General features: G+C 37.1%; 2 protein-coding genes across 2 annotated transcripts in view; both read right to left on the bottom strand.

The window, feature by feature from the left end:
* LOC140160214 (neurobeachin-like) overlaps window positions 1-19,722 on the bottom strand; it is a 411,951-nt gene that overhangs the window by 150,775 nt on the left and 241,454 nt on the right.
* LOC140161296 (protein mab-21-like 2) lies at window positions 16,297-18,218 on the bottom strand. Its single transcript, XM_072184770.1, has one exon. It carries the CDS (start codon window positions 17,654-17,656, stop codon window positions 16,565-16,567), a length of 1,092 nt encoding a protein of 363 aa, XP_072040871.1. The 5' UTR covers window positions 17,657-18,218; the 3' UTR covers window positions 16,297-16,564.

The following is a 19,722-nucleotide window of genomic DNA, read 5'->3' as shown; positions in this document are numbered from 1 at the left end:
TGCCAGTGCAGATTGAACTAGTTATCAAAACCTGGTAGACTGTTATCTCTGTAATATGCTGTTGGCACTATATTATGAAGAGTCATTGGGCACTATTACCAACCGATTTCAAGATATTTTCCTATATAATATCCAAAATATTATGAACCGTAAAGCTAACATTACCGCCGCTAGTAAATCTAACTTCAATATTTACTACATTGTCTTTGCCTTTATAGGAAGGACTAGGATACTGACACTTTATGACCCATACCTTATGCATTTTTCGAAATTTATTATTACGTGTGTATTGTTAAGCAATATCAAGTATATCCTGTACGCTGGATTTAAAACTCGTTCCGCTCGCGTACACACGAGTAACGAGAGAATTATTAACACGATGATATACAGGGGAGCTTAGTACTGATATTGTATGTGTATTTCATAATTAATAATTTGTCACTATTCGGAGATTCTGAAATTTCCTTTATACGAATGACTGCTTTATGAAGACATCATTCTCTGGGGGTTCAACTCCTCACCACTGTCATGTGATTGGGGTGTATGTATGTTGGTATGGAAAGGGCGTGCGTTGTGTTTCATCGTGAAAAGTGAAGTGAAATACCTGAATACTAGATTTCGATTATGTTTGATTTAGGGATGAAACATCTCAAACGATCCCAACAACATGTCTTGTACTTGGTTGTTCTTTGGTGTGATGTTTCAAGCAATGACAAAAAACTGCGGCCATAAAAGTGCGTATGCAAAATGCCCAGAGCAAAATGTTAATGGCGGACAAACGATACGAAAAGCACGAGCCATGTATAAAGATCGCTTTCATTAAACACGTGGCTCGCATTTCCGTTGTTTAGTGTGAACGAAAATGGTGGAAGTTGAATTTTAAGCAAATATGCAACAACAAAAAAACCCAAAAAACCATTGATTGTATATTCTTTGATTTAAAAATAGTAATATATCTTACTTCTTCTTCACTCCTAACCAATAAAGAACATACATTTTATTTGAATCAGAGAATTCAATGTAATGTGAGATAATCAAATTATTTAATATGGTTTATAAAATTAATATATACGGGACATACATATATTATATTATGTCTATACTTAATATTATCATTGACTAAATATTAACAAAACCAATATAATAAACAATTACAATAAAAAACAAATAACATGTCAATGAACACTCATTTGCGACTATAACAAGTTTCCAGCAGGTACTATGATAAAAAAAATCCTATTGCGAACGGAACCAGGCTGTTTATTTTTAACAAAAATGTTAATCTCCGTATTTCAACAGCACTGTATCACTCTTAACCGCTTATATATTTTGTTTTACCTTCCCGTTTTTCTAACAAAACCATATTCTTGTAATATTAATACGGCAATTCCACGTTATTAGGCCGGCGCCTTCGATTTGTAGCGCTAATGTAAAACGCGTGTGCTTCATACACCAAATGTGGTTTTGTCATTTGGCCGATCAGGAAGACAAAAAAAGTACATGTACCATCAGTGAGCTGAGTATGACCTGTTCTCAAGTCTATTTGTGTGCACTATAAGTTGTATTTACAAAGGGATATATCTACATCGTATCTATTAATTTTGACAAGCCATATTATAGGGACCCTTTCAAGAAACTCTAAAATGATAATTAATATTGATGATGTACACGTTCGATGTAATTCATTTCACGGTCAACGCAATACTTACAAATGAGAGTTGCGTATTCTATACATGTAGTATTTTTAGAAACAAAGACAAAATGTAATATTAATAAATCAAATAAATGGCGTTATCACTAGTATATAATTACAATTCTTTGTTTTCACTATTTAGATCAAATGAACGACGTTAGGTCCCCTATTATTAGTATTACCTTTTTGATTCATACGCTGTAAATGTTAAATAACCTGAACTACACCTTATTTTCCTAATATATACTAGTACATGCCAGATATAAAAACCAATATGGAATGAAATACAATAATGATATCAAAAAAGAGCCATCAATTCCTCTGCAGCAAGAGTGAATAAATGGTGCAAAAAGCAAAGGGGAAAAAAGAAAACAAACAGTACTGAACGCTTCTTTCAATATAAAAACTATCAACATTTGACGTTTTCATTTAACAAAATGCAACAGCTGTAGAGATCATAATGCACTCTACAATTACAAGCAACTAATTACGATTATGATTGTGCAATAATTTCCATGAATACATATCAAAATTAATGGTTCCCTTTTCCCCAGGGGTTGAAAGAATAATATCAACTATTTCCTATACCTAAAGTGAAATGAACGCTACCAAAAAGTCTTGGGGTTATGCAGGGTCAGGGTGATTTTCCTGATTGCACGACAAATAATACACTCGATGATGCGCAATTAGGATGAAAGACGCGCGCTGTGTTGAGATGGAAAATATTTCTAATATTACTTACTTTGGTTAGGGGCAAACTGAATTTCTGACATACTGCTATTATCTTTACAATATTAGAAACATAAGTCGACAGTTCGGTTACCGCGGTTGAACGTGGATATTGGACCAAATCCGCACTTGACTTGACTGAGAATGATAAGTCTAGTTTGTTTTTTGAGACAATTAACATGATTAACGAGAGTGATCGTTTTGAAAAATAGCATTATATAACTTCACAACGTAAGCATGCATTTATGTTATATAGATGTGATGTCGATATATCCCTTTGTAAATGACAATTCAATTACACATAAATAAAATAAACTTGAGAATTGGACACACCCAATCTACCCAAATCTACCACTGCAAAACGATACTTGTTTAATATGCTCTATGCTACTGGTACACCCATTACGCCATACATAAATTCACCTAGCCCCATTTCCCTAAAATGAAATTTTCTAAAAAGGAAACTAGTTTGACTGATGAGCGATTCGAACCCACTCTGCACCTTGCCGCGATCGAACTAATGTCAGAATAGTACCAAATGCGCTAGACCAGTCGTCCACCCGATTTGTACAAGCCATATTGAAATTAGCTATATACACAACTCCAAATAAATTTTATTATAAAAACACTTTTAGAAACATTTCATTATGACATTTTCAAGTGCCACAAGTTTACCCCCCCCCCCCATGATCGATGTGAAAAGGTGTTGAAACTTAATTTCTGTATGTCCGAGTACCATACTTGTCAAGATGCAGAGAGCAAGTTTTCTAGCATGACGGAATTGATGAATGACTTTATAACCGCTGAATTAATTATTCTGCAAGTCGCTACCTTACATCTGCAATTGAATCTTTTGGCCAATTACGTTCACTCTAATTAACGCGTCTTAGGTTTTCTGGATTTGTATGCGTGTATACTTTTTCATGTCAGCTATACGAAAATTAGAATTTGATATATCTTTAGCTTTGGCTGTCACAAAAAAGGTTATCAGTGTGGGATCAGGGCGGGTTTTTTTTTTGGGGGGGGCACATGCGACTTCATTGTTCATTCTGACGGGTAGTACCCCCTCAGAGTATAAAAAAACCCAACTTTGTAGGTTGATTGGAAATGTAATGTATAAAACGGAGTTGTCCGGGTGGGTCGAAAATAAGGAGCATCCCTGATCTGATGAAGAGGCTCCGGAAGAGGCAACTTGAGTCGTCTCCGTCGCGTCGCCGGTAACAAGCAACAGCACCAACTTTTCTTTAATCTTTTATCACCACTTCCACTGCCATCAGCCACATTTATTATTGCATATAGCCCCCACCCTACCTTTTAGGCCGATGTTCCCTTCAATCAAGAAATGAGAGATCAGAATCCCGATTTATTGATATACAAATAATACAATCATGTCGGAACTGCATTTGGTTCGTCGGCAGAAGGAATTTTGTAGGCACCCATTTGATTTACGTTGTTTTTATAAGTTACATGACATTTGAAACAAACATCGGAACCACACGTATTTAATTTTGTAGCGCAGAAGGCCCAATAATTCTACACTGCAGGACAATGCCCTGGCACGGACAGGTGAGACAAATCTCACGTGCATATAAATCAAAAAACAACTTGGCCTGCATTTAGTTTATCAAACTTTGCAGAAAAAAAACTCATTTCCTTCATCATGTTCATTGCAAATAAATTAATATAATAACATTTCGGATGTGGATGAAGTATTCGGACGAGGCTTCATCACCCACAAGAAAAAAATCGATTCGATAGAAATTCTAGATCCAAAATTTCCCCAGATCTTTATTGAGATGCTACCACAGATGTTGCATCTTTTAATAATACTGACAGAAAAGAAGATGCACGTGTGACTGGAATACCACCAATGAATGACCACAGATCACTTATTCGACTGGAAGAAGAGCATGAAGAGGAAAACTAACAAACCATTTGGCAAAGTCAATAGCGGAAGGATTATTTTACAGGGCATGCGTCCGGTGTGTCGCCATCAATTTCCACTAGTTGCATGATAACCACGACAGGTACAGCTCCTTAAACCTATATCATGTAGATTGGGCAAGTTATGGTATCTTTCACAGCAACGTTGCAACCAGTGGCAACAGGAATAAAACCATGGACTGTAGATAAAACTAGGGATATCCCTGATAAAACCAACAACTGAATAGAAATCCACATGAGACACTGCAATTGGAATTCTGATATTAATTAGACCCCAGTATACTCCCTAGATTTTGTTCTTCTACCTCTTGACAGTTCACAACACATTTTCAGTTATGGCAGAACTAATTTCAATTGACATTGCTAATTAAAAAGGAAAAACAAAGGAAAATCGTCGTTTTCCTCCAATACTTGTCCTATCTTGCCCTTGCACTGTTTTTGAAGATGTTTGCGTGTATAAAGCAACAGTCAATGCGTGTCCTGACTTCGTCTTTGCACCTCAATGCACACTTAAAACGCTTTAGCTCAACCTGACAAGATCGACTGGAAGAACAACTGTCCTTTTCTGTCTCGCAATATTATACCAGCACAAGAAACTACCCGAACACTACAAGGCAACATCCCCTTATCGTAAAATCATCTAATTCATTCTTAATAATTAGTGTTTAATTTTGAATCATCATCACAGCTCCGTAGCATAGCGACAGACGGGGCTGCAAGAATTGAAATGACTAAATGATTGGGTGTGTTTTCCTGCGGGGATGAATCCATGTAAGCTTTGAAAAACTGCCGACACTTCCATGTCCTTCACTGTTAAAACTAGATTGATATAAAAACGGCAATATTATCGCCGATGCGCGCTGGAAGCTTTTTAGCCGAGTTACAATGTAACAATAATTTTACTTTTTCTCTATCAGGTCCTGAGAATCAAAGCCAGAGTTTAGACAACAATGCCAAGAGATATGCTCTCTTGGCATTCATAAGGTTCGAACGCAACCTACGATCAGAAGTCAGTGTTGGCTATATCAATATGATCAATGCTCACTCTTTCCATCAACTAACAGTGTCCTTATTACACATCATTATCATCTTGAATTCATCTTATTATTATTATTCTGATAGTTTAGTCGGTATTGCATTTATCATTTCTTTAATGTTATTTTAATGAATCTCTTCAACTATGAGTGTCATTATGTCCGCCAACCAAAAAGTATTCATACCGATAGCAACAAAATCAAGGCGATATCATGCCCAGATTTCAATCACATTCGCGGAAACCTTTGACGGTACTTGAGCATTGCAAGTATTTTCTTCTTACACAATATAATTATGTTGCATGATGGGTTGATCCTGGTCTTCAAAATTAACTTAAAATTTTGATCTCTAACATGTTGTAGTGTATAGTGATACCATCACCATCTCATCTCCTAATGTGGGTTAATTACATTGTGGCAAGCGAGGGTTCCCTATAACCGTATTCATAACGAAATTAGAGACTGGATTATACTTCATCAATGCTTTACGCCAGCGATATTACTTCAAAATAATTTGATCAATTTAAAAGCTTATGCCGCACAACACACAGTCAAACAAACACATAAAACGCAGCCACGCTAGAGGTGATCTATACTAATTCAGTTGTCGTTGCTTCTGTTTTACCCTAATGACGAAGAGCAAAAGATAATAATAAACGTTGGCTATTTTCCTTCTGCTTTGAATCAGTGTGAATCTACAGTATTGTATTCTCTGACATATCAATTTGGTAACATAAATCCCGTGCATCACACATGCTACATGAAGGAATGATAGCTGTCTTGGTATCTATCTACAAAAAAGGTTCCCAAGGGAAATCATAAAAATAAAGGGTATATAGGGTAATCCCCCAATCTCTTTTCTCCGCCAATGAAGTCACTTTAATCACGCTTAATCGTTGCAACAAAAGCTGAACATTTTAAATCGACAAGTAATGAGATTACATCAGTAAACGAAGACTACCCTTTGGCTTCTTCAAGATGACCACTAATTCTCCAATGGTACTACATGGTACTGGAAAAAAATTCACTTCGTCTTATCAAACTTGTTCATTGTTGAACCCCCATCAAGTAATTGAATACTAGTAAAAACAATAATTACAATAATGGTCTGAAGTTGAAGTCATTTGCTAGTTTACACACAAGATTGACTTGGGGCAACATTATGATAAACTACGAATTATCTTGGAGTACACCATCTGGTGCAAATTCTTGTAAAAACACTTCACAACTTATTTCAGTTCGTCCTTTGTCATATTGTTACCCCCTTCATCAGGTTGTGTTAAAATACATACAGGCACCTTGTTCAAAACCTTGATTAAAAGTACAATAGGCATATACCTGTGTGGTCGAGGGCGATGTTGCTTATATGCTGTCGCTGCTATCTTAGGTAGATAGCATCATTGACAAACAACGTGGGGGAAGCGACCTGTGTGTAATACAGAAAAATTAATCCACGGTGGGCCAGGATGTCGTCCTGGGTAATACTGTTATATAACGCAGGTAGGAGCGAATTTGCGAAAGGGTGCCAATATAAACTTCATTTGTATGCTCCAATCCTATTTCTGCTACGGTCTATATTCTCACTCACAGACAGTGGACAATAGATAGGTATTGCGTATAATTACGAAAATGAATCCGCAATTGCTTGCATTTATTAATAAAATATCAATCAAGTTTTTTTTAAAATTATTTTATGTTTCTGTGACGGCTTCGATTAATTAATGATAACAGAATAATACGGCAATTGTAGTTCCCAGCAAACACAAAACGCTGCACAGAAAACGTTGAAATGTCGAGTGGTGTAAAACGTTGAAACATTCAGAAAATATTTTTGAAAACCGGATGTAAAACTAACGGCATTTTATGTTTCCGGGTTTTTTTATCAAACAATTGTTTTCATGACCTTTATATAACCCGACATTTAAATGTTATGTAATCATTTTGACCAAAACCAGAACACGTTTATAACATCTTTATATAACATTTTAAAAACATGTTTGATTTGATGGGTTGAAGCGCGCAATTATTCATAGAGTATCATGTAACAGGATCTACGATCGGAGCATACAAATAATATTTACCATGTTGACCCCCTCTCTCAGTCCGTTTTAACGAAGTCGCCCCTGCCTTATCATCGTAAACCAGTACAACACTAATACAGGACATCCTGGCCCATCGTGGATCATGTTTTCTTTGTTACACAAAGGTCACTGCTCCACACGTAGTTCATCAACGATGCTATCTACCTAAGATAGCAGATACAATATATCAGCAACATTGCCCTCGACCTGTTTTGAAAACAAAATTGGTTGAAGGTGCATGCATGATCAATGTCAAACTTTAAATAATCCTTTTCCAAATACACACAAGAAATAAAGATACATGATGAGTCATATTTTAGCCTACTGATATCGCCTGCTGTTGTTAGAAAACAAAAGTTTGCTCCATTTTTTTGGACGTCGTCAAGTTAGCATGGCCTAAGCAAAACCTTAGAACTACCATGTTCACTCAACAGTCAATCAGATCACGTATATACTTAAAGTGGAATATGTATTAGACCGATCTATAACATGTAACTCGGTTATTACACTGATTTACTAAAATATGAAAAGTTGCCCCACTTCGCGTTGTGGAAGAAAAGAAAGGAGAAAACAATTTAATCTTTCGATCTAAGTAAGTGTCATGGAAACGACGGGACGCAAATATCATGATCATAATATTGGCTTGCTTCGTGTGATTCCAGTTAATTTTTGGTTACTACATGTATTATTCATGCGTTCATTCACCTATCTTATCACACTGCAATAAATGCTGTTCCATTCTACCTATAGATTATAATCAAATGCCTATTTTTACTCAATGCCGACAAAACTCAACCACTGTATCAACTATGACGTTTCTGGGTTGATGAATATGGCGTAGTTTTGATTCCAATAATTATTCGTTCTAATAAAATGCCGGGTCGGGCCGCAAATACACACGCACAATGCTAAATAAAGCGATAGATTGATTGCGTGTAGCATGGTACCTTCGACTGAACAGGTACAAAAATGTACCTATGCCTCCATTTGGTTAACAATTGTATATAATTGATATAAAACTGGCGGTTGGTACACTAAAACTTGATGCCAAGCGTGAGTGATAAAGTTGAAAAGCGTCACCAACAAATTAATAGTAGTTCGAGTCGAATTATTTGGCATACCTCCAATCGAGTCGAGTCACAAATTCGAGTCACTGGATAATACTAAAATCATTCATTTGAGTTACGAGTCATGACTTGTTACAACTATTATTGTGATTATGAGTGACCAAATACATCACGTTACGGGATTTGCATTTCACTTTTCTTGAGAAACTTTTGACAGATCAGTGATGCTGTGTTACTGAAACTATCACTAAAGCATGATTAAAAACACCCCTACTGTTGTTTTTTTCATTCAGCTTGCTTTGATTCATCTTGAATTCACACACAGATTGGATAAGCTTCACTTTCCACACCTTGATCATAATAATCGGCATGATAAGCAACACAAGCGATACTTCATCAGGCAAATTATTACAAAATGATGATGGATAAAAATATCATAAACTCTCGAAAATGTCTTCACCAGAACCAAGGAAAAATATCGTCTCCTTGTCTTACTTATCATAGTCATAATCAAACCCGCGTGTAATCCCAGTGGATTGGGGGTACTACCAAATGACTCTCTCAAAATATGTACATGTAGAAAATGAAGAGTTGCAAATAACTGCCGTAATTTCAGAGGCGACGAGTGAAGAACGAATGATCTGGAAACATGGTCGCCGTAAACATTGTTTCAAGACGACGCAGTTCTGAGCAATCAGCGACATTGCATCTATCTTCTCACCGCCATCGCATTGTTCAAAATGATGGATACTACTACTTTGATCATATTGACTGTATGCGTTTAAAATATGAAACATTAATTTTTGTAATATAACTATTTAGTAATTAACACCTGGAGGGAAAATGCTAGTCTTTTTTTATTTACGTAAGACCATGTGGTAAGACAAATATTCAAACGCATTCATATGTAGACGGGGCAATTGGTCAGCTATTGGCGGGCGTGCATGATTTTTAAAAAAACCCACCAACACGTTATCTATTTACATACAAAATAAGCAGAAATAGCAATTTTCTCATCAACTGAATGTTAGATGATAAGACCGTGTCCTATTACTTGTAATAAAAGTGATATTATAAGGATAATGATAACGCTGCACTACGATACAGAGCTTATCGCTCATGTGCTATCTTCGGTAGATAGCTGCATCATGGCATGTACAGTCAGCATTCTGTGTCTACCATATGGTATAGATTTAAAGTGTTTTCCCCTCGTGCCTTGTGCTTGTTTAATAAAAACACGAATGATTTCATACAAAATAAAGACATTTCTGACTTCCAATATACCCAAATTAAAAAAAGGAAAACTTCAGAATTTCAGCCTCATTTATTTAAGAATACTAGGGAGACAGAGACTAGTAATATATAACCGTTATCGCAAATCAAAATGGTGCATTACTCATTCATTTTATGTATAAAAGCTCATACCAAAATGAAACTATGAGACCACTTCATTTCAAAAAGGTCTTTCCCTTCAGGGCAATACGCCAGTCCCGGAAATTGACGATATTTTCATCGGCACAGAACGGTGAATTAAAAAAGGGGGTAGAGCGGTTATTAAATAGATACGGGAAACGAAGTGCAAGCAATTCTGGATGCAACGTGCCCATACGAAGGAGAATTTATGCCGTCTCTTGCTTGCTAATGTTATTATAAGATACGCGACTCTATCATAATAGATTACATTACCTATACACGCATCACATAAATGTTCTGCTATTTATCAATTCAAATGGCCGCCATTTCATTTTCCAATATGACCATGACTGTTGTGCACGCATTTCTTCTGATTTTAGTTGTTTAATAGCATGAAAATAGCATATAATAAGCAGGTGATTTCATTTAAATCCGTTCGTGTCATTGATTGTGTCTTCTTTTAACCTCTCAGTTGCACTTTATCAGCTCCATATTTCGATACGGAAGCAATTAGCGCACTATGAACACCAGCAGTCCCATAGCAGCCGACTAATGATTCCAGGCCAATGTAAAACATTAATAATCATAATTACCAGGTCATAAATACCATCTCTGTGTCTCAAGTTCAGCTTTTTCAATATCCAGAATTGATGATGATGACGGTTGACGATCAGTGACAATAACAATGTTTTCAAGCAGCAAAATTTTTATATTGTTGATCAAATATCAACTAATTTTTTGGGACAATACTCGAACCAAAACGCGGCATTTCAAATAGAATAATGACTGATATTGAAGATGATGATGGTATTGTTTAGTGATGGAAATAAAACTGCCATATGCATTATATTTGATTTCACATAACAATGATTGGTCAATCGGCCTATGGTTGAACATTTTCCCCTAAAATATTCAACATTCGAATGTCTTTTTGAACAAAGATTAAACTTCTATAATCTGTGTTTTGAAAAAGTGATTAAAATCCCCTTCCCCATCAAAAGAAATTCCCATGCCAGTGTATCCATATCGGCTCATGCATGTCAACCCAGGCGTTCTATCACCACGATATCGGTGAACCATCGTCTAACTACACGGTGATGCCCGGAGCGAGGCGACGCCGCACAGAGCACGGGCGCCGAGCTGCTTCCTTGCCAGTGAACCACCCGACCCGGGAAGCTACCAAATCCTCACGCTCTACAAATTGAAAAAAGTCTTCAAGATGTGAACTCCAAAAGACATTGTCTTGATACTAGAAGCCGGGACTCGATGAACATTTGGAACAGGTTATAAGGGTTCACCCGGAGCTAGACGTGTACATTGTCAAGTTCTTTTCTACGATGTATGTCAAGGACATCAAACAGCGGACCGTTCTGACATCGAATCGTTTCAGAGATGGTGTCCCGTTTCAAAGGCACGGTGTCCCGGGACATGAGTGAAACTGCCAACAGCTATGACATTGGTATCAAAGGGGGTGTGAGGAACAAAACAGAATATAAAAGATAAATCTGACCATCTCCTTTAAATTGTAAAATCATTTTGATCATTCTCAAGTTACTAAAGTTTCAGATAAACCACCCATATAAAATACGAAATCATTATGCTACAACCAAATTGACAATGAACACACACATCCTATAATATTTTCCACAATGAAAAGCAATTTTGTTTTGGTATTGAAATTGGACTTGTAAAGTAACACCTCTTCTCAGCAAGTTCCCAAAGTTATTGGTCAACACACAGCATGTTGTCATGTTCAAAACGTGATATTTACATGGACTGGTTTAATGGCGTTCTCCATGCATGCATTGTGTACAGATGTTGAATATTATTTCTGTTCCTTTTAACAAACTATATTCAAGATTTCAATAACATCATGATTGTGAACCTAATCAACTGAGTGATATATTTTCATAGCGTTGTATATCTGTAGAGAATTCCATAGGTCATGATTGGGTCAAACTCACAAACACGCATGAGGCAAAATAATATTTTTGCAAAAATCTACCTTCCGATTTCTGTCCTTTTGGACTACTATATCCAAGCTAAGTACCTATGTGATTTATAGTTCATCTAATTGGTTTTACCCGCATTACAGCAACGTCCGGGACCAGCAAGGTCAAAAGCATTAGACTTGAACTAGCTATCAATTGGGCAGTCCATGCCCTTGTACAGCCCCATCCCAAGATTTACATGTACAATTGTATGCATGGAGATTCTGGAGATACATGTACCTTACCTTCAACTTTGCTTAGTAATGATACCCACCCTCCCTCCTTCGGTCCGGAACACGGATCAACGGGCATTATGATCTATGGGTCTAAATGGGTGCTTCTCAACACTCAGCTTCAACTACGCACTTCAACTACGCAACACTGGGTGACTGGGGTAATATTCCGAAGTTGATGATACCCTTTTTACTTGGAAAATCTGGTCCTGACCCCCCTTCCGAATTACCTGCCTGCTCTGTGACTAGAGAAATGTTAACTTTTTAAATCAATGTTAAAGCCATAATGTACGATCTTATAATATGAAATTGGTTAATTTTTTGTTGCATATTTGTAATGTTTACACATGTCCCAACTTGCACCTAAATGGAATCGGCCAAATTTGTTGTCTTTGTAGGTCAACAGAGCAAAGTTCGACATATTTAATATCATAATCGTTATATGTCCTCCCATAGAACTGCATGTTAAATTGCCAAAATAACCAGTGGGGTTTCTTTCACATTACCTTGTTATTTCAACTTAAAATTGACATCAACCCTCCTGTCAGTTATTACTAATATTATTTCAACATTTTGAATAAAGAATAACAAAATCAAAATCGCACATTAAGGCTTTAAGTAGCCCAATATGTGAGTTCCCCCTCCCCATCAGGTTTCACGTTGCTGCTACGGATCAAAAATGTGTTAATTCCAATATTCGGGCACTTATTCAACTACGGGATTAAGTTTATACTTTGATTTCATTTGAACTCACTGCCGACCCATGACTTCCCTTCTCCATTTTTTCAAAATTTTCCATTCGTTGAAGTATAATACGCTCTATCCCATCCCAGCTCATTCTGAGTTGAAAGTGAAGCTAGCTAAGATACACCAACAGAGGGCAGTCTTGCTATTTGTCAACTATTACCCCGAACGTTTTATCAAGCGCATTATGTAAATACCAACTGTGTGATATCTGTGATATCACAACGTTACCGCGAAAGTAGCATTTTGATGTTTCATGTTAATTATTAGTAGTTTTCAACTACTTACAATACTACTAATAACTAACATGCAACATCAAAATGCTACTTTCACATTTTGATGTTGCATGTTTAATAGCAGTTTTAAACTACATGTACTAACATGCAACACCAAAATGCTACATTCAAGGAAGGGTTCAACAGTTATTGGACATTTACGCTCCTGGGTATTCGCTCGGCAGGAGTATAAAACAGCAAAATTTACATGATCCAGCAGAAACCACGAAGATGTTCAACGACATTGTTCAAGTATATGGTTCAACCGACACAGTTTATCCTTATGCTCATTAAACCTATATTTAGTTCCTAAATAAATACCACACATTGTCTGACCTCAACTTTTATGCCTCTAATTGCATATCTGGGACATTTTGATTTTGTACTAGGCCTTCACTATTGAAGTTATACACTTAATACCCAATTTAAACTACCAATCATGACATTAAAATGATTCCACGCATGTGGAGTACACATAATCAAGGCAAAAAGACACGCAAAATAATAGTATACCTTTCATCACCACTCTTTCGCTCAATCGTCCAGACAATGTGCAAAATAAACAAAACTATGCAAAGTACACTTTGGTGTCCCATCATGCCGCCTCGCCATCTAACAGAAATTGTGCGTGGCCGCATTTTTCATGCAAGTTCCATTGGAGGGTTTAGGAGGCTATAACTACTTCAAAACATGGGCATAAATCAATCGGCAATAGCGTTAAACACCCTTAACATCACCGTCAAACACAAAAGACAGGAATTAGTTCGGAAATGTTTAATGCCATACAACAATCCAATGGATATGGTGGCTCTGACTCATAAATGAATTGCCCTTCAAGTTCAACGGGGTGGGGGAGAAGGTGGGGCTGATAGGGGTGTGTGTGGGAGAGGGAAGGGACCAGGGGAAGGGATTCAGCTGATGACAGAGAGGCAGATTGCCCTCCCATCAAATTCTTTGAAGTTGGGATGAAAAGAATGGTTTTTTTAAATGTTGATTCAGCTATTTTTATGAATTTCCTTTCCAACGGGACATTTATGTTCCAAATCTGAATCCCGGATCTGAATGCAAAGAACACACTAAACATGTTAATCAGTTAATGAGCCAATAAAGGAAACAAATCAGAAACAAAACACTGTTTTTAGTTAGCTTTACAACAAATATTATTTTCTTAGATCATGTAGATAATGTTGGTTCATCTAGCACTGGTGCAAACCTCAATATTACCTTCGCATAAATGATTTAGAAATTTAATTGTTATACCCAGCTAAAGCAAAAATGATTTTAAAACGTTATAAACGCGCTTAGGTTTGGTCAAAACGTTTTAATAACATTCAAATGTCTGATATTATAGAGGTCATGAAACGTTTTATGAAAAACACTACAACAATTGACAAATGTTCAATGTAATATTTTTAGGCAAACATTTTGTCAACACTTTTAAGTATTATGCTGCAAAACATTCTAACAATGTTATTTAAAAATAACATTGTTAGAAAGAATGTTTTACAGCATGTTTTCAAAAATGTTTTTCAATGCTATTAAAATGTTTTATACATGTACCCTTTATACGTCATATAACGTTTTGCGTTTGCTGGGTAATTGAAAAAGTGTGAAATGAAATAAGCTGTAGAAGCTTGGTGTGAGTTGTCAATTTTGTCAGTAAAACCAAGATGCACTCTTATCGATATAGATATACCTTCAAATAAGTTACACATTTAGGAATATTTTCATCGAACTCAGAAACATTTCATGTTTTTAACCATGTTATAACATTAACAATTATATTTTGGACAAATCACTGGCGTCGAGACATATCTATCCAATAAATATGATTTGGGATTACAATTAGGATGAATAGAATAGTTTTCGGACAAACTTTGCCTTAGAGTACATACAAAATAAAAGTTGCATTAATATGCAACACCGATATTGCCCAATGCTGAGGGCTCTATTCGCAATAAAGTGCCCAATGAACACAATGAATTTGATAACCAGGCCAAACGAATGTGGAATTTCCTTTTACAGATTTGCCAGAATTTGTACAATGTTTTGCACGTTTTTAATCTTGTTGGTTACACCCACATTTTAAAGTTAAATCTGTTCACACTTTTAATACAAAATGGAGCGATTGCGTAAGAGTGAGCTTGAGCCATTAAGCGAATAAAAACACAACAAAAACATATCCAACATGGCTGCCATGCTAAAGGTCACACTTCCAGACTTCCTGTGTAGAAGTCGTATTAATGTAAGCGCCCATCTGGTCACTTTGTGTATTCGTTTTCATAACCCAAGCTCGCTGTTTTGGTACAAGTTCGGCCTTAATATAGGCTAATGGAAATACGGTGCAAGATTTTGCATTTTATTTTGAATATGTTATTCCAATATATATATACACGGACACGGTTTATATTGGTATTAACTGGTTTCTGGGAAATTCTGCCCAAAACAATAAGAATCCTAAGATGAATTAACTCATTCGCAAAGTAACGTTAAAACATCGGAACAATCGCTATTATTTTGTTTTTGCCTCCTTTCGGAGTTTTATCACAGATGATCCGATGATTATGTTATCAAATGGAATATATCGTTTTAACGGCCCATATTTAATAGTAGTGAGTTTCAAGACAACATTAATCATATATCGAAGTAAATTCAGTACACCAAGACATGACCACTTGTCCACTTATAAATGAGCTTGATGAGCAGTACAATTAATGGGTTGAAACATTTCTGATAATAATTCAGACTTATTGAGTTGATGGTTGTATTTTAGAGGCAAGCAATATTCATAATATTTAGCCATGAACATTGTAAGGGACGCACCATTTGATACTCAGGGGGGGGGGTAGGAAGTTAGGGTCGGGGAAGAAATTTTTTTTTCGCCGCCGAAAGGCGCTGAAGTTTTTTTTTCGCCGAAGCGCTTTTTTTTTTTAATTTCATGCATTATACACAGTTAGGTGGGGAAGATTTTTTTTTTTTTTTTTTTTTAGTGTTGGTGGGGAAAGTTTTTTTTTTTGCTCATGTAGTGGGTGAAGTTTTTTTTGAAAACTTCCTACCCCCACCCTGAGAATCTAATGGTGCGTCCCTAAACGTAATGTCAAAAAGCACACTACAAATACCACAAGACATAAACATCAATGTTTACATAATATTACCATGATTACTATTTGAAAATAGCCTAAACCAATTTAACATCGTCAATGACCAGGACAAGTACGTTTTTAATGTCATGAATATGTTATTTTCCAGTTCATGAATATTCAATGTGTCCAATTCTACTTCACGAGTTCAAGTTAAACTTGCAAATTGTTCACAAAATGGTCCGTAAATCCAGAAACTGCGGCTAGTTTATTAACATGGTCATAGTTTTTCCAAACTTCGTGGATTGGTCAGGATTTCGCGAGCAATTCTCCAAGTTTGCTTGGCAGCTTGATCCAGAGCAGCATTAGGCTTGCTACTGAATAAGTCTAGTCCATGTAAGAAATAGTGTGGACATCTACGATTCTGTAAGCACGATATCAGCTGCAGCAAGATCCCATTGATACGATCACCAAGACATGTTTCATCCCATTCTACTTCGCGAGGATGTTTCTCGCACTCGTATAACAAAAGAGTTTTAAGATGATAGTTTTTCACAGGTTGACTTGGAAGGTCGAGGTGCTTGTCGCGCAGTGCTTTCAAGATACTCAAGCACTTTCTTCGGGCACCACCTAAGAGGAGTTTGTTTTCAGCGTCTTTGAAGGACAAAACCCATGCATCACCTTCTGCTGAAGCCTGCTTACCTAACGCTGAAACAGTTTCCTTTGATAACAGGTTGAATCCCTCGGTTTTCACTTCTGCTACCATTCCAGGAGCAGGCCAAGGTATGTGTGGCATGGGCCAGTGTGCAGCGCTGCGTGGCCAAATTCCGCCGCACTTGAAAGCCGGTGTGATGAGCACAACATAACGCTCACGGATACGTAATCTTACCTCGGTGGTATCTGGAATCATCTTCACGATATCACGGTATTTACATTTGTCCACGGCTGTGGCTACCAAAGTTTGAAACCGGGAGCGGATTTTACGAGCAGACAAATAACCAGACGCAGTTATGAATTCTACCCAAAGGGACATGGAACGCTTACGCCCGTCGCTAAGTTTCAGGACCGCACACCCGGGAACAGTACCATCGTCCACAAAGTTAAATACTCCCATTTGGTTAAGGAATAACACCACTTCAAATTCGGTGGGTGAAACAACTTCGAGACCTTCATATCGACCCATTTCGGTCTCCACCAAAGAGCTGATGAAACGTGGTTCCTGAACCTCAACTTCTTTGAGAACATCTGTGACAATTTTACATACTTCGCTTATGGTCTTGGAAATGTTAGCTTTACGAGAGCTGACTCTTTCGCTGGTGTAGCGATTGAGTTGGTACAACAACTTGCTCTGTGCCGTCAACATGGCGAACATATGTCCCGCTGCAGCATCAGATGCAGACGAAGGACTTGGGTCCAAAGCACTGTGCCAGTGCTCCCAGCTAGCTGTGACGGTAGACACCGTGGCGGTTGGATTCTAACTTTGAAGAAAAATACTGTGGCTTTTGTAAGCCGGTAGCAGCAAGATGAGGCGTTCACAAGTTGCAAAGTTCGACACCACTAGCACTTCAGTCGGCCTACTATTGACGAATGGCTAACTTTCGGCAGAACATAATCAGTAAGATATAAGATGCAATTTCTATTTAATGTTCATGCACCAATACATTAAATGTACCCGTGGTTGTTTGCATGTAAAAGAGAATCCCAAACGTAATGGTAGAATGGAGCACATAAATATGCACAGCGACTGCTTTGCGATGTTGGTGTAGAGTGTCACAGTCAGTCTCGTGTACATGTGTGCTCTCTGATTCCTCGGTGTGTTTATATTTTGAAAACTCTTGCGCTAGCGACTTGCTCTTCTCATTATAGTTCAAGCAAACCGTGACCGTCTGTAACAACTAATGTGATTCGTGCTCATCTGCACCATGCGCGTATGATTAACTGCACCGCTGAACCAATCAGTGACACTGAGAGTAAACCGAGCTGTCGTGCTCGATTATAATAACCAGTCAGCAGGGCCGGTATTGGAAAGCGCCACCCACTAAGTCCTCCTAGTGACCGCACTCATAGAACTGAAACCATGTCAGTGGACAATCCGATCACTGAGCTATTCAGATGTGTATATTTAGCGGTACGTTGCTTTATCAAGTAAAAATATTCACTTTGGGTCAAATGCGATGATCACCTTCTAAGTTTAGAATAAAAATATTGACATTTAATATATTAGAACAGTGCATGATTCAACTCGTACCACAGGTAAAATGAAATTTACCAAAAATTGTTGTTACCGGTAATTAATAAAATGACGGCAAAATAACAATTAACTACGTATAAAACCACTAACTATAGAGGAAAGCCATTATTCAGTACGACAATATTATCTGGGATGTTATAAGATCAATGTATTTCAAGTGTTCAATGAAGACATCACACATGGGGGGGGGGGGCTTAACACAAATGACTATACGGGTATGTTCGACTGGAAAGACCCCCCCCCCTTCCTGGATTATGCAGCCACGAAAGACACCCTAAATTTGACCAAAATAGAGCTCAGTCTGGAAGACCTTTGATTTTGATAATTTCAGCTCTATAAGACTTCTAATATTCCTCACATTTCTGTGTTTTTTCAGACATTTGATTTTGACTGTTCGCAGCTCCAAAAGACCCCCTTAACTTGTTTTCTGAGCTCCAAAAGACCCACCTCAAAATTTCGGGACAGCATACCTATCAGAATATACATGTACCCCCCCCCTTTTTTTCTCACACAACTCAGACAAATTACGTCACATGATTCCTGCAAATTCGTCATATTCATTCCACAGTTTCGGAGCAGTTAATTAATAATGCTCTTGAGCAGTAAGTTTTGTGTGGTGGATTCTGGAGATCTTTGGGTGATGAGCAAAGTGTAACCTCAATAGAACACGAGAGAATAGTTCATTGCAATGCCATTGAGAATTTGGTTAGAACTTGAGACAAGTCAATTTACGTTTGAGCTAGACAAAATTGGAACATCGATGTTTTTTGTTGCATCTCTAAGACATTCCCAACAACATATCAATAAAGGACAAAAGGAATAGGGAAAAATGCTCATTTACATAAAACAAAAAAGGCCGCTTATGCAGGGCTCAAATTACAAAATTGGTCAATGTATTCCTCAGGGCAAATCAAATCTTATCAAAATTTCGTCTTGTCCATTAAATATCTACATAACGATAGACCACTAAACTTTCAATGTATGTGTTTAATTTTTGGAAACAATATTTACTTACAATCACAAATAAACCTTGCACTGCACCAACCAGAACCCATTTAAATTAACAGAAAATATGAAATATCAAGTTAATTTCCAATCATAGGCTGTTAATGCCAGGGGTGGGTATGCATATTATATTCGTTTACTGTATGATCAATGATGGATGTGAATTTTCTGACAAACCATCC

Source organism: Amphiura filiformis, chromosome 9, assembly GCF_039555335.1.
Source record: "Amphiura filiformis chromosome 9, Afil_fr2py, whole genome shotgun sequence".
Lineage (NCBI taxonomy): Eukaryota > Metazoa > Echinodermata > Ophiuroidea > Amphilepidida > Amphiuridae > Amphiura > Amphiura filiformis.
The sequence above is the reverse complement of the archived record's forward strand: the minus strand, read 5'-3'. Positions and strand labels throughout refer to the sequence as shown.

Coding starts and splice junctions, on each gene's coding strand:
- LOC140161296 (XM_072184770.1), bottom strand. CDS start 17,656: ATGTTCGCCATGTTGACGGCACAGAGCAAGTTGTTGTACCAACTCAAT.